Source organism: Pan paniscus, chromosome 16 (genome assembly GCF_029289425.2).
Source record: "Pan paniscus chromosome 16, NHGRI_mPanPan1-v2.0_pri, whole genome shotgun sequence".
NCBI classification, from domain to species: Eukaryota; Metazoa; Chordata; class Mammalia; order Primates; family Hominidae; genus Pan; species Pan paniscus.
Window position 1 is genome coordinate 7,949,310 of NC_073265.2, and position 26,848 is coordinate 7,976,157.

At 38.1% G+C, this 26,848-nt stretch overlaps 1 protein-coding gene across 4 annotated transcripts in view; it reads right to left on the reverse strand.

Moving 5' to 3' along the window:
• GABRG3 (gamma-aminobutyric acid type A receptor subunit gamma3) overlaps window positions 1-26,848 on the reverse strand; it is a 558,288-nt gene that overhangs the window by 200,967 nt on the left and 330,473 nt on the right. For all 4 annotated transcript variants that reach the window (XM_034938408.4, XM_034938409.4, XM_055098678.2 and 1 more), the window contains 2 exons: window positions 6,426-6,646; window positions 4,567-4,649 (listed from right to left, as the gene is read on the reverse strand). In XM_034938408.4, the coding sequence (XP_034794299.1) occupies window positions 4,567-4,649; window positions 6,426-6,646 (304 nt within the window). The remainder of the gene's footprint in view (window positions 1-4,566; window positions 4,650-6,425; window positions 6,647-26,848) is intronic.

Consider the following 26,848-nt stretch of genomic DNA (forward strand, 5'->3'; position numbering starts at 1 on the left):
TGTTTTTGGCTCCAAAGATAGAAGAAGGGGACCCACGTTAAGGAATGCGGGTGGCCTCTAGGAGCATGAAAAAGGCCGGGGCACAGATTCTCCCCCAGAGACTCCAGGCGGCAACGCTGCCCTGCCCACACCTTGATTTTAGCCCAGTTCAGATTTGTGATCTACAGAAATGTAAGATATTAAATTGATGTTGTTTCAAGCCACTAAGTTTGCAGTAATTTGTTGCACGAGTAATAGGAAATGAATAAAACAACCAATGCTGTTTGCAATTGAATATTCTTTATGGTTCAGTTTCTATGAGTACACTAAATACAAAATTATGGCCAAGTTCTAGACACTAAAAATGTTTGTCCAAGAGTCCATATCAACATCACTTTTAATTCATCCATAGAAGTAATTTAAAATTTAGTTTTAATAATTTTAACAAGTTTAAATAAACTAATAACATTACCTTTTAAAGTACATTTTAGGAATTTTTAAAATGTGATCCTTAACCACAATGACTACAGAAAGTGCTATAGGAAATTTTTAATTAATTAAAATATTATTTCAAAAATCTCAACTATTTAAAACATAAAAATCAAAGCTATTACCCAAACATGTTATATAGTAAATGTTACCACCTCATCTCTGTGCATATATTGGAAACTGAGAGAGCCAAGACCAGCCTAACAGTTGTTACTCAATTTTATGATCACTTTATATCTTACTGTACATTTTGGGCAGTTTTCCTAACTTTTATTTGTATGATAGTGAATATAACAAGTTGTTCAGCTTTGTTACTATAAAATTTTTAAGTGGAAAAATACAGCTTCGGAGTGTATTTAATTGAAAAATACCAGGACATTGCAAGGTTAACTGTTCACAAACAGGGACACCACTTCACTTTCTTTTCTTTTCTTCTTTTTCTTTTTTTTTTACACGGAGTTTCACTCTGTTGCCCAGGCTGGAGTGCAGTGGCGTGATCTCGGCTCACTGCAACCTCTGCCTCCCAGGTTCAAGCGATTCTTCTGCCTCAGCCTCCCGAGTAGCTGGGATTCTTCTGCCTCAGCCTCCCGAGCTGGCACATGACACTATGCCCGGCTAATTTTTGTATTTTTAGTAGAGATGGGGTTTCACCATATTGGCCAGGCTGGTCTCGAACTCCTGACCTCGTGATCTGCTCGCCTCGGCCTCCCAAAGTTCTGGGATTGCAGGCATGAGCCACTGTGCCAAGCCCACTTCACTTTCAGTTGCTTATTGGTATTAGGATTGGCCTCTTCCTGAAAATGGACACCCATTATGTGGAAACAACTTAGGTACCAAACTGATTTAGATGCAAGTATCCCCCATCACTCCAAATTACCAATGAGTGTTTTCATTAGGACAGTGTTATTATTCTCATTTATGAATAGTGAATCCTACACATATGAATTAATGCTACACATGTAAAGTGGTTCAAAAACTTATACTTTAAAGCACTGTTTTATATTTTGGGCATCCAAGTTTTTTTTTTTTAATTTGATAATATGGCTCTATCAGAACATTGTGGTTTATGATTGCAATAGATTCCTAATTGATTTCTTTACCTCCAATAAGTTTTTACTAGACTCTTAAAAAAGAAGCAGGTTTAGGTTCACAGAAAAATTGAGCAGAAAGTACAGAGTTCCCAAGTACTCCTTTCCCCAACTATCAACATCCCCCACCAGAGTGGTCCATTTGTTACCATCAATGAACCTAGGTTGACACATCATTATCACCCAAAGTCCAGGGACTGATTTTAGCATTCATTCTTAGTGTTGTACATTCTATGGGTTTGGACAAATATGTCCAACACGACAGTATCATACAGAATAGTTTCACTGTCCTAAAACTCCTCCTTCTGCCCACAACCCCTGGCAACCACTGACCTTTCTATTGTTTCCGCAGTTTTGCCTTTTCCAGAATATCATATAGCTGGAATCAGAGTATGCAGCCTTTTCAGATTGGTTTCTTTTACCTAGTAAATATGCATTTAAGTTTCCTACATGTCTCTTTATGGCTCGGTAGCTCCTTTCTTTGTAGTGCTGAATAATATTCCATTGCATGAATATGCCGTGGTTTGTCTATCCATTCTCCTACCAAAGGACATCTTGGTTGCTTCCAAATTTTGGCAATTATGAAGAAAGCTGCTATAAACACCTGTATGCAGGTTTTGGTGTGGACATAAGTTTTAATTCATTTGGGTAAATGCCAAGGAGTACAAATTCTGGATCATATAGTACCAGTATGTCTACTTCTGTAAGAGACGACCCAGGTGTCTTCCAAAGGGGCTGTGACACTGTGCATCCCCCCAGCAATGAGTGAGAGTTCCTGTTGCCCCACATCCCCACTGCATTTAAGGTTGCCAGTGTTTCAGATTTTTGCCATTCCAACAGGTATATAACTGTGTACACCCACTTTTGCGCTTATAAGATCTTTCATACTGTTCCTGAACATGAATTTGATCCTGCCACTCCCTGATTTTCAGATATGATAATTTTTCTTTGCTCATGCATTGAAGGTGCCACTTTCTGACATTAGATATAAGACTGTCCACCCCCTGGCTCCTACATTCACTCTGACCACCCATCACTACCACGACACACCAGAAATAGGGAAATAGATGTGGTTGGTCACACAAACCATTTTTACTACTATGCCAGATTTCTTCCTAGTACTTTATGCTCATTGCCAACTAATTCCAGAAAGGCATTCACTTTTATGTATTTCCCTGAGTACTATGTGTGAATTGTCTTTAAGAATTTAAGTTATTTTATTTCTATAAAAATCTTTTTAAAACAATTTATACAAGCACTATTCTTTCTGGCAGCATTGTGTAAGTCCATGTGCACACAATCCCCTCCTGGAACTGAGCACTTAAAAGGCTCTGTGAATGATTTAAACACATTTTCACAGTATGACAGAACAAGGGAAGCTATTACAGATAGAAATAAGGTTTCCAGTGAGAACGCGTGCACGGTGTGCAGAGCTCTGCTGGTCTCTGTGGATCTGGACCTGGGCCTCCACGGGCCGCACACTTGCGAGGAGCAGAAGCAAAAGTAAAATAAGCGATGAACATATTTTACATTTGAAGGTTCAGGGAAAAATCTATAACATTCAATGAAGAAAGCCACAAAAACTTCTACATGAGATTTCATCAGATTTGTTTGTCATGTTCCACATGCAATTTTATTTATTTATTTATTTTATTTATTTATTTTGAGACAGAGTCTCCCTCTGTCACCCAGGCTGGAGTGCAGTGGTGCGATCTCAACTCACTGCAACCTCTGCTTCCTGAGCAATTCTCCTGCCTCAGCCTCCCAAGTAGCTGGGACTACAGCACCCGCCACCACGCTCAGCTAATTTTTTGTATTTTTAGTAGAGACAGGGTTTCACCCTGTTAGCCAGGATGATCTTGATCTCCTGACCTCAGGATCCACCCACCTCGGCCTCCCAAAGTGCTGGGATTACAGGTGTGAGCCACCACGCCCAGCCCCATATGCAATTTTAAAGAAAGCCAATACAATAAACTGAATTCTTATGAGTCATACATAAGTACTTGTGATTAATTCATTTAAAATGCCCCATTGTAAATTCATTCACCAGATATCTTTCCATTTTGATTTTAACTTAAAAATTGTATAAATAGATTTGATATTTGATATTCCTTTTATATGTCCTCTTATACTAAGCAGTAGATGTTGTCTTTAAGAACTTGTGAAGGATTAACTGTGATATCTACCGTAAGTAAAATGTTGGAAGATACAATACTATGAAAAATTAAATCATCTTACAATGGTTCAATGAGACAAATATAAGTAAAATTAAAGAAAAATTTGTATCTTTCTACTTGGTAGACAAATCACCTTACTTTAAGATAATGTTAAATCAGCTGGCCACAGTGGCTCACATCTGTAATCCCAGCACTTTGGGAGGCCGAGGTGGGTGGATCACCTGAGGTCAGGAGTTTGAGATTAGCCTGACCAACATGGTGAAACCCTGTCTCTACTAAAAATACAAAAATTAGCTGGGTGTGGTAGCACGTGCCTATAGTCCCAGCTACTTAGGAGGCTGAGGCAGGAGAATCACTTGAATCCCGGGAGGCAAAGGTTGCAGTCAGCTAAGACTGTGCTACTGCACTCCAGCCTGGGCGACAAGAGCAAAACTCAGTCTCAATAAATAAATAAGTAAAAATTAAAAATAAATTTAAAAAAGATAATGTTAAATCTAAAATATTACATAGGAATTTTGTATACTTCCAAATAGTATGCACAGCTCATTAGCATAAGGGTCTTTGGTAAATCAATGGTTCCTCAGTTTCTGAATCCTTCCATGTCAATGGTCAAGTTGCTCACAGCCTTATCGAGATCACCTATTTTGTAACATGGCTCCTATGTGACAAGGTCTAGAGTGAAAACACCCAGGTGGTCAATACTGAAACCATCATCAGTTTTCTCTGTGTGTGCAGGGACACTGTGATCAATCGCATGACTGTTTGACAGAAGCAGTACCAAGCTAGGCATCCCTCACACAGCATGCACACCCCGGGCTGGGACTGGTACTCACAGCTGGAGAAAATCAGCGGGCAGGAGTGTTCGTCCATGGGGAAGTTGTGCAGCTGCAGCTGGCACTCGGCATTGATGGTGAGCCTGCGAAAAAGCCAAGTGTCAGTCTAGCTCAGCACACAGCACAGGGCAAGGCCGGCGGCCGTTACGGCACCCCATGTGGGGATGGAGAGGGCCGTTCCGTCACCCAGGGCAGCATGTGTGGCTCACTCTTGGCCCGGGAACCATTCACGGTGAGACTGTGCTGTGTTGCTTTCATGTTGGGTTATTTTGTTTTTCTTTTAACTATCAGTGGCACAGAGAATTCCAGTTAGTAAAATTCCAACTGTGTCTAGAAATACACGCCAAGTCAGAGAGGAGACAAAACCAACTGTTGTTTTATAAGTTGTTTTCAATCTGTTTGAATTAAATCCTTCCTCCATTTGGAAACTGTGTGTTTATCTAAACAGCTATTATGCCAAATTAATGCATGCATCGGGGGGATTTCCTGTTTGGACAACTGCCCCTCTTTCACTAGGCAGGTGGTAGCTCTGCCAAATGGGGGCCCTGCATTCTCCCAGGGCAGCAGCCCCATATTTCAGTGTCTACACGGGGTTCCAGAACTGGCCAGGTCTTCGCCCTGGCTTGCTGAGGTTCCGTGTCATGTCAGAATCTCCGGTGTATGGCTTTACAACTGATGAGGAGACAACTTCTACAAACTCCAGCTCGCAATGTTTTTCAACAGCATGGTTCCCAGCTGTGGCGTTTTTGTTTTGTTTTTTTTTTGTTTGTTTGTTTGTTTGTTTTTGCTGTAATTGTTCCCTCCCTGGCAAAATGAGGATTTCCCTGAAACTTTAATGCTGTCTCACAGTCTGCTTATTTTAATGTCCATCTGTGCCTGTGTGTGTGCTGTGGACATTTATTTAATGTGAGGAATCAGATTTCTCCTTGTGGGAATTCTCAGTACGCACATGGCTTTCATTCTCAGGATGGATGAGCTAAGCCAGCAGGGATGGGTAAGGAGAGTAAAGTGACAGGGGTCAAGCCCTGAGGCAGAAACAGCAGAGTGGGGAGATGCAGCCACAGAGCAGGTGCAAGAAGGAGCCCTGTGCTCCAGGGCAGTGAGAGTGAGCCCCTGACAGCAAAGCCTAGATGCACCCAGGGCTTCTGAGACCTCAGGAAGAAGGGAGTGCAGTGTCCTCTGGAGCAGCACCACCCGCTCAGAGGACACTGCTGGAGGGACCATCCAGTCCCTGTGCTGGGTGAGCAGACAGGAGTGCAGAGGGCCCGTCATTGCTAGTGCTGTGTTGCTGTGTGTTCAGTTAGACTCTGACCATCCCGGTGGAGAGACCTGGGAGAGACAGGCTCCCAGTGGTGACTGTGGGCGAGTCAGTTCCCTTCTTGGAAGCTCAGTTTCCCTTACCTCTCTGGGTTTCTTCGAAGACTTCCCTGACTCCAGGAGGACACACTCCAGGGGAGCTGCCACTTCCCTTAGGGATGTGCTGGGAAAGGGGCTGACTCTGCCCCTCTTCCTTGTGGTCTCAGATTTACTCTAACTACATTTGTTGATTAGTGCACCAAGACATCTGTATTTTCCTAGAGGAGAGGACCTATGGTGTAAATCTATTAAGAATAACTTTCACAGCCTACTTCCAGCAGAAACAGATTCTGAAGAAATGAACTTATATTCTCTGTGGATCATCTGTATGCTTTTATTTTTACACATGTGGCATGAGGGCAGACTTTCTCAGGATGCTGTAGTATGTCTCACGTGAAAGAGAATAGACTTAGAGATGAAAATAGGGTCTCATTCCTACAGTGATTCAAATTAAGGATCCAATTTTAAACCAGGAGTAATCAAAGATCGATGCAGCATCTTACCTCAAAGTGTAAAGGATTTTCCCGTCATTCCAAATCCGGAGGAGCTGATTGGGTGTGGTGATCCAGTGAGCCTCTGCGGTTTTAGAATTGCGGAAGATGGTGTCTGGGATCCAGATTAACCCCACCATGTTACTGTTCAGAGTAAGAATTTTCATTGTGCTGTTGAATCGAAGGCGACTATCTGTCCAGGTCTGAGCAAAAAATATGTCAATTTGGTATTCCTGAAACAGAGCAGAAGGAGAGGCAAGACAGTTCTATTAATAAATGTTCTGTATAATTTGTTCTCTTTGTCAAATGTTGTGTTCTCTCCATGTTGACATCCTCACCTCCCCAATTCTCTTTCTGATAGAGACTGGTTCAACATGGCAAGCACTCAGTGAATGATGACCAATATTATTTGTCAACAGTGTAGTAACATTAACGTGACATACTATAAACCTTAAGTTCCAATAAATACACGAAGTGTGAAGAGTGGCTAAGAGAGACAGTAGAATCTATTTCAGGGTGTGGAGGCAAACCCTAGGCTCGCAAGTCCAAGCCTTGACAGGTAGCAGGACCTATTGGAGCCTCTGTTCTCTGATCTATAAAATGGGGAACTTAATAGTGTCCACCTTCTCAAGGTGTTAACGAAGATAAAAGGAAGTGATTAAATGAGCACCCTTAGTGCCTGGCAGAGAGCAAGTGACCCGTTCATATTCATTCATATAATAGTTATGACTATTTGTACTTGAGTCTTCTCAAGCAACAAAAAGCAAAACAAAAAGAAAAGTAAGAAATAAAATACAACAAAGAACTGTAGAGAGGACGGCCACCTAGCCAAATGCCAATTCCAAGAGCAGGCTGAAGAGGTACAAATTACAGAGGCAAAGGCCCAGGGTTGAAGCCACTGCAGTGTTCACGGTGCCCAGTAAGACTTTGCTGCAGCCATCAAATGGTTAGGATAGGACTGATTCTATCCTAGGGGCACTCTAGGAGACCCAAAGAAGTGCCTGTAGACTGGGCTGCCTCAGAGGCCACTCCCCTCATCACAGTTTAAAGAATTATTTTAGGTTCATGGTAAGAAGTATGTAGAGGCTGATTGTAAGGGATTTTTATATCTTTCATAATTTTTGTTATGTATTAGATATTATAAATGTATTACTTTTGCAGAGTCTGAATTTTTTGATTCTCAACAAATCTCATATTTACCCTTTCCACTGAGTTTCCCATTAAAGAATCTTTCCGTGATAGGTAATTCAATTTCAGGTTTATAATTCAACTGGTCTTTCATTAACTAATGCATTCATTCATCATTTCTTTGCTTCACTGAGTATGCCAGGCTTTTCAAAGCAAAGAAGACCCAGCACTGTGCCAACAAGAAACCCCCTCCCTCCTAGAGCTTATATTCTATCCAGGGAAGATGGGCCTTAAATAAATAGGTTGGTGGTCATTTACACCGCACACAAAAATAAGGCTGGTGTATTACTAAGGATTCAAATTAGAGGAAACAAAAGGTATCCAGGCATCCAGCATAGAAGGAATTATGGAACAGGCAATGTGAGTCTTGCATAAGCATTTATGCAGTTGGGGGAGCAAATGGCAGGAAAGCAACAGCTGGGAGCAGGTTCTCAGCGAGCTTTTCCAGAAGCCTCTCATGGCTCAGCAGCCATGGCAGGTCACATGTAGCATCTCAGCAACCAGACGGACCCTCCCAAGTCCATGTGTCTGTCTGAATGTGCCCTTGGGGATGAATGGCCTCAGCCTTGTTTCCGCCTTCCGAAACTTGGCATGCCTCTCACTGACAGACTCTGAACCCAGAGCCACACAGTGAAGGTGTGTGTGTAAGTGTGTGTGTGAGTGTATGCATGTGTGTGTTTCTGTCATATAACCTAGCATGTGCTGACTGATACAAAAATGGGGTTCAAAGAGTGGTGAAATGAAACGAAAGCAGGTAGCATTGATGCTTAGAGCTCAGGAATGTGGAACTGGAGGCCAGACGCCTGGTGTCATGCATGGGTGAAATCTCTAAGGGGACGGAACCTGTTTAAGGAGCGGGTAGCTCTCTGGGCAGAGGTTGGAAAAGAAATGGTAATTAGCATGTGTTGACTGCTATTCTCCATGCTTGGTAAGTTATCACAGGAAGGAAATTATCTCCAAAAGAACCCGGTGGTTTGAAAGCTGTTATAAAGAGGAAAGAAAAAGCACACTTGGGGTCTGGCGAGGCTGGGAGAGGCAAGGGCCTCATCTCTACAACAGAACATCAAGAACAGCTTGCAGTGCCAAAGTCCATTGAAACAACCTGGCAGAAATAATCACACCCATTGCTAAAGCCTCTAAATGGATTAGGCTGCCACCCAGTAACCTCTTTAATTATGCAAATATGACTCAAGGGAAAGAAACTAAGGTGTGGCCCTTCCACTGAAAGCTGTAGGGCCCAAATACCTATACTTCAGAGAGAAAGGCTCAGAGTAAAGCCCTGGAGAGGGAGAGGTGCTGGCCTGCAGAAGCAAAGATGCACAGCAGCTCTTGGCATTGCACAGAGAAAGAACTCTGAATGCGGCTGTGCACATGTGAAGCTGGCCTCAGGTAGAAAGTTGGCTCGGTTTTAAGGAAGTTCTGCCAAAGGAACCACAAGTCAGGAAGAAAAATGACTACTTGAGATTGAATGGTACCGTTGCCTGCCTGTCTTTCATGGGCAAATGGCAGCCTCTGCTTGGACCCCAAAGGAGGTGTATTATCCAATGCCCACTTTACCATGGCAAAAATGGTTAATGGAAGAAGAATATATTCCCAGACAATGGAGGCAAGAGTCAGAGTGAAAACATACCTCAGGGGCCCCACCCTAGGGAAAGAATTAGAGCTGAATCTAAGAAAAACCTCACGTCATGGAACCCAGCCCATCAGGATCTGCCCAGTGGGGACTTAGGCTGGCCCTTTTCCACCTTAGTACATACACTGCACGTGTCGGGTGGGAGGGAGATCAGATAGGTCTTCTTAGTTTACAGGTCAGTGGATCAAAGAAAACCACATCCAGACTTGATGTCTCTACCAGGACAGGTATACACATATATACATAACCTTGACCTTGGGCCGGAACAAGGTTGACCTTTTGAGTTGCCTCCTTTGAAGATGGGAGAAGTGTATTTTTCTCCGATGAGAAAGACAGAAGCTAATATTCAGTGGCTAGATACAGATCATGATAGTCATTGGTGCTGTTTGCCAAATACCGCGGCTTCCGTGCTTGCAGGCATGTGATAGAACTGTTGTTCCCCGTTTGGGGCTGGGTGTGGCCACATCACTCATGATGAAGTGAAACACAAGCAGAGTGGTGTGTGCCACTCCTCGGAGGGCCCTGGAAGAGCCCATGTGGGACCTGCTCACCCATTCAGGCCCTGAGAGACTGTGTGGAGCAGAGCTCTGCTGACTCACGTGAACCACGTGCCCTGGGTGAGAAGCATCCAGAGCAGTTTGTCAGAGGAGCCCGTCCAGACTGATAGAGTGGGGAAGGAGGGAAAGGGTTCTGGGGTGTGCAGGTGCTGGAGACATGGGAAAGCCATACAGAAGCCAAGACCTCAGTGAGGTGTAGAGTGAGACAGGCATATAGATGGTGCAGCAGCAAGTTCAAAGGCATCCCTGCAGAACAGACTGTGAGCTGACAGCTGCCTTCCCTCCATCCTGGCAGGATTTGAGCTTAACGATGATTTCTGACTAAAATGTGTAATAGGCTATATTTGCACAGAGAACACACTCAATACTTTAACTAAAATTCAGTATGTGAGAATGGTCAGGGAGGCATATATGGGCATTTTTAAGTTTTACTCCCTTCTTTCTTTGAACACTGGTTTACTGGATTGAGGAACGAGACGAGAAGGATGAAAATGTCCTCCCAAGCACATCCAGGGCCCACCAATGCGATCAATAATGTCAAAGTAACCAATATTCTCTACAAAAGCCCCATCTGAATTTTGGAATCTGAAATTGTTCAAAGCTTTTTGTTTGTTTAACCTAAGTATAACAGAGAAATTGAAGCTCAGAAAACTTGAAGAATTTTACCAACATTACTCAATATGTCAAAAATATTTTGAATTACAGGACCCTCCACTAACAATTTCTGAATGAGCCTTTTTAGTCTATACACAGGGTAAGGCAAAGAGTGACTGGCAAACAGGGCCCTCTTGTTCGCCCTTTTTCTCCTTATCTTCTGTCTCCATCCCCATTAAGGAGCAGTTTGTGCCCCTTCCCCATAAAGCACTTTAAGATACAATATGAGATCGGGAGAACACAGAGCTGGATGGAAGGCGTGTTCTAGCATCCCTCCCAGGAGGCACAGGTGCATTCTGTGCCAGGCGACTGGATTCCTGACACAGAGACAGTGACCACCCTTCCTTCCAAGGGTAAACTGAGGCCTAAGACATTGAGTAACCTTCATCCAGTCACACAGTTACTAAGTACCAATTATTCTAAACTCTGCAGCTCAAATCCATTTCCCTGGATGCGACTGAGAGGGAAGGCAGCAGCGGAGTCTGGGTGTTAGACTCGGGGCATGTGGAAGAACCCCAGGGCAGAAGTGTCCTCCACATTTACACTGTTCATAAACTGTGTGACATCATTTACCTTCCTTAGCCTCAGTCTCCTCATACGTACAATGCAAGTGTCGGATTGGATTAAATGTAACGACCCTTCTGACTCTAAAATTTTACATTTCCATATCCCTGCCTAGAGTTAGCCTTTCCCTCTTGAAACTAATTTTCACTTTTTTCTCATTTCTCTATCTTACTTTTGCAAGAAGAACATGATGGGATGGTTTCTTCCTATGTCCCATCTTCCATTATTGGAAGGACTTTCATAGGTCTGAATTCTGCATGAAGTATTCGAGAACCATCCATGAGGTGGAGGCTTGCAGAGCAAGGCAGGAATCCCCACCCCTGTCCCACACAAGATCGTACTCCTTCCCTGTAGCAGAGGGGAGCATCCTACAGTGTTCCGGGTGCAAGCTCTTCCTCATTCTGAAATCTTGCCATGAATGCCACTTTAAGACAGAGTGAGGCTGTGCATGGTGTGGATGTTTTATTGTGTCTACATTTGACTAAATGTTGAAGAAACACTTCCCACCCACATAGAAATATTTTTATTTCTCTCATAAACTTACTTTGTAATGGCATTAATCATCCTTCCTTTTTGCAAAGAAAAAAAATTCTTACAATGTCTATCTGAAAATAAAGATTCTATATAATTCCTTAATGCTATGAAATTAATGTGTCTGAAATACTAACAGATGAAACTCATGCGGACCCTCCAATGTAAAACCATCAGGCTGGTGAACAGCCCAAGTTCATGATTTGTTTCAGTCACTGCAGAGCTCAATAATTTCCAAATAAGCCATGAATTACCGCGACACGCGGATCATTTTAAGAAAACAGAAGAAAAGTTATGCTTCTTCACAATATCCATCTGTAACTTCTAGAAAATTTGGAAATTATTTCCTCACACTTTTCTCCCTTCCTTTATTAAAGAAGAGGACCAAATGAAGAAAAGGAGATTAGAGCAGGATGGGAATCTTGAGATTCTGGTTGCAGGAGACACTTGCTGGGGGACAAAGCCTCTTTCCACCTATTGGGCCTCAGCTCGTTAGCTTGAGTTAGATAAACAAATCAGGAAAAGAAGCCACTGGCTGTTTTCTTTACAAAATGGTAGTAATAGGCCTTTGCCAATTAAAGGTTGTTCAGGTTTCTTATCTAACAATGTATAATGCAGTGATTAGAGTAAAACCATTTTTATTTCTTCCTTCTCAGGTATGGAAGCATAACTCAAATATATGTTTTTTTGTTTCTTGCAGGTGTTATTTATTCGGTTGTCCTGGGAAACATGGCTTTGATGGTGGGCTTCCCTCTCTCCCTGGGCGCCTGTCCCTGCTTCACAGGCACAAGGGTTTTCCCAAGGTCTGGCCGCCTGGTTGAGCATTCTTCCCAGCTTAGCCCAGGCGCCTCCCTTATTAAGAGTCCTTTGCGGGGCACTGTGCTAGATTTATATAAAGACTAACACCCCTGAGGACAGGTGCACCGTGGGGTCTGGTGAGCCCTGTGAAGGCCCCGCACCAGGGGAGGGCAGACACCTGCAGACAAGGAGGCCCTGTTGGCGAGATGGGAGCTCTCTGCTGGAGGCCACATCTGGTCCCCAGACCACCAGGCTGAAGTTGGAAAGGTGAGGGGTGCAGCAGTCAGAGAGCCACATCAGAGCCCAGAGGACCAAGGCTGCTCCGAGGAGGGCAGGTTGTGAAGGGTTAGTGACAGGCCCTGGGAAGCATAGCAGGGGGTGACGCCCTGTTGCCACAGAGGGGCACGTGGCTCCCCTGAGGAGGCCATGTCAGTCACCTGATGTTAATGCAACCCAGGCCCTTTTTAGGAAAATAATGCAAAATTATAACATTAATATAAATTATTAATATGAATTATGAAAAATCAATATTTGTTTCTAATGAGAAAAATGTCATATTTTAAAACTGCAAATATCACAAAAATCACATCTAAAAGGAATAGATCTTATTTTTATTAATCTGACCACTGGCCCTCCTTCATCATTCTCACCTGCCCTGCATCTTTTGGCTGCAAACTCTTTGATCACGACCTTCCATGACAATGATTTAATAACATTATTTTTTAGGAGCAAGACTCAGAATATATTTATTTCCTCCAGCACAGGGAAGCAGAATTACATTATAAATAGTTTTTAGAAGTTTACTTAAACTTGTAGCATTATTGGAAATAGGACCTGCATGTTTAGGATTCTGCAGTGTGCAAAAAGCCTCAGGTTTCTTTTGTGTAAAGTTTGGGGCTCCCATACACAAGCTGTGGGCTCCAGGTTTCTCCTTCATGCCACCCACACCTCTGGAGCCCTAGACCTTTGAGAGACAATAACATCGGGGTGCACTTCATCCTAGACAGAAGTCGCCATGCCCCATATTCCACTAACCTTGTTTGGAAAGCATCCCCTTAGCCGGGTGATAATCACCTGCCCTTAATAAAAGGAGCAGGTGACAGGGGATGTCAGAGGAGAAAAAGACAGCAGCCTTGTATAAAACATCTTGCACTTGTAAATATCACAAGCAGTAAAAGACCAAGTGAACACACAGCTACGACCTTCCCCAAGACCTGGGAGAAGGCTTCTGCTAGTGAGGGGTCCTTGGGCTTTACCTTTACAGGCTCTATGGTAAGTTTGCCTCTGGCTAGGAGGCCCTGGGAACCGGGTGATGCTAGCAGATCTGGGCCAGGACCCCCTGGTGGAAGCAGGTGCCCCTTGCACATTGCTATAGACATCCTGCCTTTTCTTGGTTTCCTTTCTTGTGTAGAAATCCTCCCTCTGCCCTCCCCAACCCACTGACTGCTTTCAGATTCGCATCCCATTGAATGCTATATTCTCCAACTATATTCAACCACATATGCTGCTATTAAAAAAATGTATCATGGCTACCCAGAGCCTACAGAATTGGGGTTAATATTCTCTGCATGATACTCAAGGCTCCGTGTATCGTGCTTGCTTACAAACCAACCCGTTACTATAGCCACCATGGTGCACGCATTGGTACAACATCCCGGCACAGACCTCCCTTCCTCCCCACCCCATTTGTGCTCTGCCCACGCCTGGACGCCCTCTTATCCAGCCTCGTCCAGTCCTCTCCATCCTCCTGTCTGCCATCTTCCCGTGGCATTGGCATATTTGCCAACAGCCTGCCCCTCCTCATGGTATTACCCACTATTTTTTCTCCTTATGTTAACACTCTATGTCTTCAACTGCCGTATCACAATTATCCGCAAATTCCGCATAGAGACTGCCCCACCACAGTGCTGGTCAGCAGTGACCTGTGTTGGTAATAACTTGCACTTACTACAAATTACTAGGAGTCAGTCCACTTTCCAAATAATTGACATAGCCCTACTGTACCCAATGTTCACGACAATATGAATATCCCCATTCTACAGATAGGAACTAAGAAGAGCCATCCATCCACATCATCAAGAGAGCAGTGACCGAGGCTCACTGGAGCCCTTGTTGGTTTCAGACATTTTTTCCCCCCTGGCTTTACTGAGCTAGAATTGACAAATAAAAATTCTCTATGTTCAAGATGCATGATGTGATGATTTGACATACGTGTACATTGTGAAATCGTTACCACAATCAAGCTAATTAACACATCCATCACCTCACAGTTGCCTTTTATTTTTTATGGTGGTGAGAACATTTATGATCTACCCTCTTAGCCAGTTACAAGTATACAATATTGTTAGCAGATTTCAAGTACACAATACAGTATTATCTATAGGCTCTCTGCTGTACATTAGGCCTGCGGAACTTAACTGCAAGTCTGGACCACTGACCAACATCTCCTTATTTCCTCTGTTCCCAGGTCCTGGTAACCATGCTTCTGTGCTCTGGTCCAAATGGTTTCCAATGACTGCACTCAGCAATAATGAGAGGCTTGCCTTGGACCCTTAGACCCCCAGAGAGGAGGAGGGAGGCAGAAGGCGGAGCTCTGCCCTTAGTACTAGCCTCCATTCCTGGAACTACTCGCCTGGGATCCACAGCTAGAAACAGTGTGAAGGGGACATATTGCAAACATCTGAATTCCCTCCAGGAAAAACAAAACAAAACAAAACAAAACAACAGTAAATGCACTGGTTCGAAACCTGACTTGAGGATCCGCAATGTTCCCTGGGCACAATCGGCCCTAGGGATGGGCTGGAATTTCTGACTGTGTCAGAAGCAGATGCTTTAGCTGCTGGACTCAGGCCTCCCCTTAGTGATTCAGAGCATCAACACACGGTATCCCAAGGTAGCTCTACTGGAAGGAGGTGGGACTCACAGTCTTTCCCCCACCTCCCTGGCAGGGTGCAAGTACCATCTGAGGGGACCCTTAGTATTAATGATGAGTATTACTGATGAGGTTAAAGAAGTAAATCTCCTCTTTGGGACATAGTTTTACACAAGGCCTTATAAAGGTAATAGTGGAAGGAGAAAAAAAATGATGTGGTTTTCCTGTGCCTGAAGAAAATGATTCCAATTCCACAATGGGTTATATTTTAATATTTAAACACACAGGCTCCCAGAAGCTCCTGCTTTGAGTACCCTTCCAGAGTGCTCATAAGTGTGCACTGCCACCCAAAACAGAATCATGAGAGCATTAGAATGGGGCTGGTTTACTCTAATACTCTATAAGGGAAGCTGTAGCAGCTGCTTTACAAGAGCACAGTTTTTATTGTATGTAATTTAGGGTTTTTGTAGCCTTGAAGAATGGGCATGGGTTCTTTATCCTATCAACAATGGCAAAAACTCGGGATTCCACACTTCAGAGTGTTCCGTGTTTTGAATGCAGTGAGTGTTTGCTGTATTGAGGATGTGTTAACAGTGGCAGATTTAAATTGCATGCGCTAAGGATGTGCAGAAGTCTTTCCATGCCTTTCTTGCTCACAGGGTCTAAATCAGGAAAATGATGCCCTATTTGGGATGTCTTGAAAAAACCTCTCAATCACTTTTTTATTTTTTAGCTCCAAAAGGTTTGATTTTTCCATGAGAAAATGATTTAAGTCATTCTAAATGCTTCACCAGCGTGAAGTTGGTCACGGTCGGTGACCATCCCAAGTTAAATCACATTGTCAAATCACGTTTTACCCTCAGACTGAAATGTTCTTTTTAAAAAAATATTTAGACTGAACATGCTTAGCCTTGCCTTGTGACACCAGCCAGTTTTCCAAAGATGAGGATGGGCCTCCTAGTGAGGCCTCTCAAACACAAAGCCCCTCTGAAGGAAGTCTGGCTGAGTCTGGCTGATGAAGAAGAAACTGAGATAAAGAGAAACAGTGGCCATCAAAGGAAATGGCAGCAGCGGGTTCCTAGGCTTGTATACTAGAAGGCCACGACTACACTGGTAAAAACAAACAGGATTAGCTTGAGCTGCTCCTCAGAGGAGACGCTGTTGACGTTTCTTCCCAGCAGTCCCTGCCATGGAATTGGGGGGTAGTGTCAGCTCGCTGCAAGTCCTGTGGGAGATGGTACCCTGGGGAGGCCACCATGGAGAGGGTAGAGGAGTCAGAGTTGCCATGCCAGGCTAAGAGCACAGAAACACAGAAGGAATGTGAGCTGGCATGGACTGAAGGGAAGAGGGTGGAAATACACAAGGAGAGGCCAGGAAAATTATTATGAAGATGGCGAGGGGGTCCAAAGGGCACCGGAGTTCAACACCTCTGACCTAGAAAGACAAATAAATCAGTCAAAGCAGTGCAAACCATGAATTCAGGGATTAGGCTTAGCAAAAGTGAGAAGATTTTTCTGTATAAACGACAGTACTTTGTAACCTCACAAGACACTGCTGAGACTTTGTTAATCTTCCTCTCACTAAAATTTTCAGATTCTCTGCAAATATTTAAGAAGAGCATTTAATTTGGAAACTGAAATGAAACTGGAATGAAAAAAAACCACACCAAAATCCACCACTTTCTCACATAAACTAAGGGAGATTAAAAGCACCATTTAATGAAACCACACTCTCAGTTTCACAGCCATAGCCTTGATAGAAATTGAATGTCATGCTGGAAACTCCATCCACCTAAAATGAACCAAATTCCTCATCATTCAGGGGAATTTCCCCCACATAAAAAATGTTCATAAGTTAAAAGTGTAGAGTATCCTCTTGGACTACAATCTTAAACACTTTAAATCATGAGCAGTTGACATTTACTGTGCAGTTACTATACTATTTGATAGGTATTATTTCTTTAATCTGACCAATGACCTTGTGAGGTAGTCTTCGTGACTTCCCAATTTTCTATCCAAAGATGGTGTCAAGAAAGACGCATTTTCTTTTCAACTTGAAGACAGTTTAACCATTTTTGCATTTTTTATGTTTGCTGAAAATAGCATTTAATTACAAAGCAGAATAAGGAAATGAAATTTACAAGTACAATAGAAGGAAAATAGCGTTCAAAATTGTCAAGTTGCATCAGACAAACGCTTACAAAAAGAACTCATCCCAGGTTATGTTAATAATGTGGAATGCTGCATCTACAAAGACCAAGAGATGGATATTTTCAAAGATATAAAGTAGCTTGAGCTACATAAGGAGAAATGAACATCAAAAACAGAAGTAAATGAATATATACTTGTATAAGCTACATATAGGCTTCATAGGAAATCATCACATAAATCTAAGAACATTTTAATTATTTGCAAAGTGTGAACAGTTGTATAATGAATGCATCTTATAAAAATGGTATTACCAAAATTATTTTAAAGTGCAAGATTTCATATGGTATTCATACTGTGAATAAAAATAATGTTGCTTGTGTCTGTCACCATAAGAGGAAGAATGCCTTTGAAGAAAATTCTTAGTGTTCAGGGTCCAATTTGCCAAGGTCCAATTACCCAAGACTAACATTCATGATAATGGGAATATGTCTATATAATACGTTTTCCTAAAGTATCTCCAAACACATCACTATATTTTGTGCCAGGACCTTCTACTGCAATGGTTACATATACATGAAAGATCATACATTTCAAAAACTGCAATGAGCCTTCCAGATTTGTAGTTCTGTATTTAATGTTTATATTTTGTCCTACTCAAGAGAGTTCTGGCTTCTCTGATTGCTAAAGGCATTACATTATTTAACCTATGATTTATCTAGACACTGTAAAGTAAGCACTTGGCACAATTTTGAAGTAGTTCACTAAAAGGCCTCAATGACATGCTAATCTGTTATCACTTACAGATGTTGCACATAAATTCACCTTGTAGTTTGCTTTTCTTCCTTTTAATTCTTTTTAAAATAAAAGACATTATTGATTTTAATAAAGTCCAATTTCTCACTCATTCACCTTATAGGTAGTGGTTTTGAAAAATTTTATTTTACTGCGGTAAGTACACTTAACATGAGGTCTACTGTCTTAACAAATTTTAAGCGTATGATACACTTTTTAAGTGTTGTTATACAATGACAGTGTTGTACAATAGATCTAGAGAACTTATTCATCTTTTATAATTGAGGCTTTATGCTTATTGATTAGAAATTTTCCATTTCTCCCTCCCTGCAGCCCCTGGCAACAACCATTGTACTCTCTGATTACATGAGTTTAATTATTTTAAATAACTCATATAAGTGGAATCATGCTATAACTATTTTTCTGTGACTGTGTTATTTCATTTAGATGATGTTCTTAAGGTTCACTGTGTTGTCACATAGTGCAGTATTTTCTTCTTTTTTAAAGGTTAAATAATTCCACTGAATGTATATACCACATTCTCTTTAGCCATCTGCCAATGGACATTACATTGTTTTCATATCTTGGTTATTCCTACTGGTGCAACAACCACTGGAGTGCTAAGATATCTTTGAAAGACCCTCATTTCAATGCTTCTGGATAAATACCCAAAGCTGGAATTGCTGGATTATATGGTAGTTCTATTTTTAATTTTTGAGGAATCTCCATACTGTTTTCCATAGTGGCTGTATTATTCTGCATTCCCCCAACGGTGTACAAGGGCTCCACTTTCTCCACATCCTTGCCAACCCTTGCTGACTTCTGAATTTTTGATGATAGCCATTTTAACAGATGTGAAGTGATAACTCCTTGCGGTCTTGATTTGCATTTCCCTGATGATTAGTGACGTTGAACATCTTTTCATATACCTGTTGGCAGTGTGTATGTCTTCTTGGGAGAAATGCATAGTCAAGTCTTTAGTCCATTTTTAAACCAGTTTATTAATATTGTATGTGTCAAATTGTAGGACTTCACTATAGTTGCCTTTTCACTCTGTTGATCATTTCCTTTGTTGTGCAAAAGCTTATTGGTTTGATGTAATCCCGTTTATTTATTTCTGATTTTCATTATCGAGCTTCTTTTTTCTTTCTTTTCATAGTCTAGCTAAAGGTTTGTCAATTTTGTTTATCTTTTTAAAACACTCTTAGTTTTGTGGATTTTTTCTATTGTTTTTCTATTCTTTGTTTATTTATCCTCTAATCTTTATTTCCTTCCTTCTACTAGTTTTGGGCCTAGTTTGTTATTCTTCTAGCGCCTTGAGATGTAAAGTTAGGTTGTTTACTTCAGGTATTTATTCCTTTTTAATGTAGGTGTTTGTTTATTACTGAAAACTTCCCTCACAGTACTGCTTTCCTCATATCCTGTAAGTATTGGTATGTTATGCTTTCGTTTCATTGGTCTCAAGGTATTTTCTAACTTACTTTTTGATTTCTTCTTTGACCTATTTCTTGTTCAAAATTATTCATTTTAATATATTTATGATTTTACATTTTCCTTCTGCTACTGATGTCACTTCATTTCATTGTGGTTGGAAAATATATTTGGTGTGATTTCATTCTTCTTAATTTGTTGAGACTTGCTTTGTAATTTAACATGTGATCTATCCTGGGGAACGTTTTAAGTGCACTTGAGAAGAATGTAGATTCTGCTGCCGTTGGGTGGAATGTTCTGTACGTTTGTGTTAGGTCCATTTGATTTATAGTGTTTAAGTCTACTATTCCTTTGTTGATTTTCTGTCTGGTTGGTCTATCCAGTATTGAAAGTGGGGTGCTGAAGTCTCCTACTATTATGTATTTCTATCGGTGTCTCCCTTCAGTTCCAACAATGTTTGCTTCATGTATTTTGGTGCGCTGATGTTCGGTATATATATATATGTTTCTGATGAATTGACTCTTTTATCATTACATTATGGCCATCTTTGTGTCTTGCAGCCATTTTTGAATTAGTCTATTTTGATTGATATAAAGGTAGCCACCCCTGCTCTCTTTTGGTTGCCATTTGCATGGAGTTTTTTTTTTTCCACCCTTCATTCTCAGCCTATGTATGTCTTTAAATATAAAGTGAGTCCATTACATCCATTTATATTGTGCACCCATAAACACATTTTTAGTTATATTTTATACATTTTTTAACTTTTAGACTAGAATTAAAAGTGATTTACCCACCATTATTACAATAATAGTCTATATTTGTCTATATATTTACTTACACTAATGAGATTTTTTTACTTTCTTATGTTATAATGTTGCTGTTTAGTGTCCTTTGGTTTCATCTTGAAGGTATTAACATTTCCCGTAAGGCAGGCCTAGCAGTGATGAACTTTCTCAGCTTTTGAACATCTTCACCTCTCCCTCATTTTTAAAGGGCAGTTTTGCCAGGCATAGTATTCTTGGTTTCCAGTTCTTTTAGTACTCTGAATATATCATCTGAATCCCTTTTGGCCTGTAAGGTTTCTGCTGGAAACTCCACTCACAGTTTTATGGGGGTGTCCTTGTGTGTGACAACTTGCTTTTCTCTTGCTGCTTTTCAAAATTCTCTTTTTCTGACTTTTGGCAATTTGATTATAATGTATCTCAGTATGCATTTTTGGGACTCATTTTATTGTCATTTGGGTTTCCTGGATCTAGACCATTTCCATCTTCAGATTTAGAAAAAAATTAGCTACTGTTTCTTTGAATATGCTTTCTGGTGTTTCTCTTTCTCTTCTTCCAGGATTCTCACAATCCATGATCTGCTTGATAATGTCTTTTAAATCCTTGAAGCTTTCTTTACTCTTTATTCTTTTCTTATTTTTGCTCCTATGACTGAATAATCTTCAGTGATCTGTCTTCATGTTCACTGTTTCTATCTTCTGCTTCATCTACTCTGCTGTTAAACCCCTCAAATGAATTTTTCGGCTGAGTTATTATTCTTCAGCTCTACAATGTCTATTTGGTACTTTATATTTGCTGTGTGTTGAAATTCTCACTTTATTCATTAATTGTTCTCCTTACCCTGGTGAGCATCTTTATAATAGTTATTCTAATTTTTTTCAGGCAAATCATATACCTCCATTTCATTAAGGTCAATTTTTGGAAATTTATTTTTTTCCATTGTATGGGAAATATTACCGTTTCTTCATTTTCCTTGACTCTCTGTGTTGTCTGCACATTAGATAAAACAGCTACCTCTCCCAATATTCACAGACTAGCCTCATACAAAAGACCCTTATAATCAGCCCAAGCAGAGATTTTCGGAGCCTCTCCGACCTTTGTGTTAGTCCAACCTGTTTTCTTGGTTTTAAGCAGTCCCTAGGCATCTAGAATATACTGTGTCCCATCAGTGCTCTGAGAACAAGCAAGACATAAGCCAGTTCCTCAGGCCACCTCCAGAAAAGTTGAATCATTGGATTCCCTGTCTGCTTTTTTTTTCCCTATCCCCAGGGAGAAACTGACATTTGGGTTTTGTGTGTGTGTGTTTTTTTTATTGTTGTTGTTTTGTTTTGGTTTTTAGCTATTTGGTCTGCATCAAGCTGGAGAGAAAGCTGTGGCGACTAGCTGCATATTAGATCAAATTGTCATCTCTGTTCTCACTTACTTGTGGGTGGCTAGATGATGCAGGTGCATCAGCACTCTGAGACAGGCTAGACAGAAGCCCGTCCTCCAGGTATCTCCCAGCAAAGTGGGGTTCTGGATGCATAGTCCATCTCTTTCCCTCCCCAAGGAAAATCTGGGAGCTGGGGGTTTCCTTGCAATTACAAGGCACAGTGCCAAGGGCAGGGATTATGGCAAGAGGGTGTCTTAAATTTCCCTACTGACTTTGATGTGGGTAGTTTTGTGCTCACCTAGGGTGCAGAAGCCTCTCAGCTAGTTTCTGCATTCTGGACTTCACAGGAAATTTGTCCATGCTTTGTTGCTGAATTGGTGAGATCACAGGGTGGAAGGAAGGTCCAGGGCTTCCTATTCTGTCTTCTTGCTCAGGAAAGACTCATGTGAATAGTGCTTTTAAAATCCTATTAAATTCTATCTCTGAAATCAGGAAAATAGCCCTGCTTATTTATGTTCAGAAGTTTTATTCTCTTGACTTTTATATTTAAATCTATAATCTACTACAATTGGGTGTTGTGTGAAGTAGAGGACAAGTTTTCTTTTCTTCTCATAAGAGCATCCAATTACTCCAACACTATTCATTCACAGGACTATGTTTCCTCACTGCTCCACCTGCCATGCTTGTCACCAACCTAATGTGTATATATGCTTGGCTTTGTTCTAGACTCTAATCAGTTTCACTGACTTTTATTGTACCCTTGTTTCAATACCACTATCCTTCTCATTGTAGCTTTCTAATAAACATTGATAACCAGTGAAGCAAGTTCTTCAAACTTCTTCTTTTTATTCAGAAGTGCATTAGCCATTTCTGGTCATCTACATATTATATACATTTTAGGATCAGGTTGTAAGTTTTCACAAAAACTAAAAACGATTGAAATTCTGATAAGGAGTTGCATTGACTCTGCAGATCGGTTTATGGATAATTGTCTTGTTTCCAATACAGAGTCTTCTAAGCCATAAATGTAGATATGCTGACCTTTATTTAGGTCTCTTTTAATTTCTCTCATTAATGGTTTATAGTTAACTCTATAGAATAATATGCATCTTTTACTAGATTTTTCTTAGACATTTAATGTTTTTGATGCTAGTGAAAATAGTGTCTTTCAAGTTTTATTTTTATATCATACATTAACTTTTTCCATTGATGTATCATGCATGACCTTCCATAAATTTTAGACACATGTATATATTTGTGTAGCTATCAACATAATCAGGACACACAATAGTTCTATCACCCCCTGCCCAAAACTCCCTTCTGCTAGCCTTTTGTCATTGCCCCTTCCCTACCCATAACTGCTGCCAACCACTGATCAGTTCTCCATCCTTCTACTTTTCTGTGTGTGAGTGGATTCTTTTCGTTGGGAGGGAGTAGAATATACATGGAATACTATAGTATCAACCTTTGGTGTGTGGCTTCATTCCCTAGCATAATGCCTCTGAGATTTGTCCAAGTTGTTACATATATTAAAAGTTCATTATTTTTTATAAATATTATGCCATTGTTCAGATGTGTCACAGTTTGTTTATCCATCCATCCATCACATTAAGGACATTTGGGTGGTATTCAGGTTTTAGCACTTATTAGTAAAGCTGCTGTAAATATTAATGTACAGGTTTTTATGTGGAAATAAATTTTTCATCTCTCTAGCCTGAATAACCAGAAATGGACCACTGGGTTATATTTTAGAACAGATTAGCATTTATAAGAAACTGTCAAACTGTTTCCCACAGTGATTGTACAATTTTATATTTCAACCTGCAATTTACAAAATTTCAAGTTACTCCACATCTATTACTTTCCTTGCTCTTGTCAGCAATTTTTATTGAAGTTAAAATAGGTGTTTAGCACTATCACGTCATGGTTTTAATTTGCATTTCCCTAATAGCTAAGAATGTTAAACATCTTTTAATGTGCCTATTTGTCATCCTTATATCCTCTTTGGTGAAGTGTTTGTTCATGCCTTTTACCAAGTTTTTTGTTTAAGGTATTTAAGTCAAAGTTCATTTTTTATATGTAGATGTCTAGTTCTTTTTCAAAACTGATTTGCATAGGCTAGTCCCTCTGCCTTTCCAAATACATTGTGAAATACCTTACCCATATCTACAAAAATTCTGCTAAGGTTTAAATTGGTAAATATATATATATATATATACACACACACACACATATATAAAACACACAGAATTCATATACATATGTATGTGTATGTGTATATGTGTGTTTATATATAAATATATGTTTACATTATATGTGTTTCTATATAAACATCTATGTCTACATTATGTTTCTATATAAACATTTATGTTTACATTATATGTGTTTCTATATAAACATCTATGTTTACATTATATGTTTCTATATAAACATCTATGTTTACATTATATGTGTTTCTATATAAACATCTGTGTTTACATTATGTGTTTCTATATAAACATCTGTGTTTACATCATATGTGTTTCTATATAAACATGTTTACACTATATGTGTTTCTATATAAACATGTTTACATTATATGTGTTTCTATATAAACATATATTTTTACATTATATGTGTTTTCATATAAACATGTTTACATTATATGTTTTCATATAAACATGTTTACATTATATGTGTTTTCATATAAACATGTTTACATTATATGTCTTCATATAAACATATATGTTTACATTATATGTGTTTTCATATAAACATGTTTACATTCTGTGTTTTTATATAAACATATGTTTACATTCTGTGTTTTTATATAAACGTATGTTTACACTATGTTTTTTATATAAACGTATGTTTACACTGTGTTTTTTATACAAACGTATGTTTACATTGTGTTTTATATATAAACGTATGTTTACATTATGTGTTTATATATAAACGTATGTTTACATCATGTTTATATATAAACGTATGTTTACATTATGTTTATATATAGACATGTATGTTTACATTATGTTTATATATAGACATGTATGTTTACATTATATATGTTTATATATAAACATGTATGTTTACATTATATGTGTTTATATGTTTATATTACATATGTTTATATATAAACAAATATGTTTATATTATATGTTTATATATAAATGTGTTTATATATGTTTATATTATATATTTAGATATAAACATACATGTTTATATATGTTTATATTATATACGTTTATATATAAACATGTTTATTTTATATATACGTTTATATATAAACGTATGTTTATTTTATATATATGTTTATATATAAACGTATGTTTATTTTATATGTTTATATATAAACGTATATGTTTATTTTATATATATTTTATATGTAAACGTATGTTTATTATATATATATTTTATATATAAACGTATATGTTTATTTTATATATATTTTATATATATATGTATATGTTTATTTTATATATATTTTATATATAAACATATGTTTATTTTATATATATTTATATATAAACCTATAGGTTTATATATATTTATATATAAACCTATAGGTTTATATATAAATATATAAACATATAAACCTGTTTATATATAAATATATAAACATACAGAAACCTATGTTTATAAACATATATAAACCTATGTTTATTTATAAACATATATAAACCTATGTTTATATATAAACATATATAAACATATATAATATAAACATATATGTTTATATTATAATATAAACATGTTTATATATAAACATATAATATAAACATGTTTATATATAAACATAATATAAACATGTTTATATATAAACATATAATATAAACATGTTTATATATAAACATATATAATATAAACATATATGTTTATATATGTTTATATGTAGACATGTTTATATTATATATATGTTTACATGTAGACATGTTTATAATATATGTTTATATGTAGACATGTGTTTATATATGTATAAACATGTTTTTATATGTTTATATATTTATATATAAACATATGTTTATATTACATATGTTTATATATAAACATGTTTATATTATATATGTTTATATATAAACATGTTTATATTATGTTTACATATAAACATGTTTATATTATATGTTTATATATAACCATGTTTATATTATATGTTTATATATAAACATGTTTATAAACATGGTTATATATTATATAAATGTTTATATTATATATGTTATATATAATATATAACATGTATTATAAACATATATGTTTATATGTTTATATATAAACATATGTTTATATATGTTTATATATAAACATGTTTATATTATGTTTATATATAAACATATGTTTATATTATATGTTGATATATAAACATGTTTATATTATATATGTTTATATATAAACATGTTTGTATTACATATGTTTATATATAAACATGCTTATATTATGTTTATATATAAACATGTTCATATTATATATAGTTTATATATAAACATGTTCATATTATATATGTTTATATATAAACATGTTTATATTATATGTTTATGTATAAACATGTTTATATTATATATGTTTATATATAAACATGTTTATATTATATGTTTATATATAGACATGCTTATATTATGCATATGTTTATATGTAGACATATGTTTATATTATATATGTTTACATGTAGACATGTTTATATTATACATATGTTTATATGTAGACATATGTTTATATTATATATATGTTTATATATACATATGTTTATATTATATATATGTTTATATATACATATGTTTATATTATATATATGTTTACATATAGACATGTTTATATGTTTATATATAGAACATAGATGTTTATATTACATATGTTTATATTATAAATATGTTTATATTATATATGTTTATATATAAACATATAGGTTTATATTATATATGTTTATAAACATATAGGTTTATATTATATATATGTTTATATATAAACATAGGTTTACATTATATATATGTTTATATATAAACATAGGTTTATATTATATATATGTTTATATATAAACATATAGGTTTATATTATATATGTTTATATATAAACATAGGTTTATATTATATATATGTTTATATATGTTTATATATATATATAAAACACACCACACACACAGA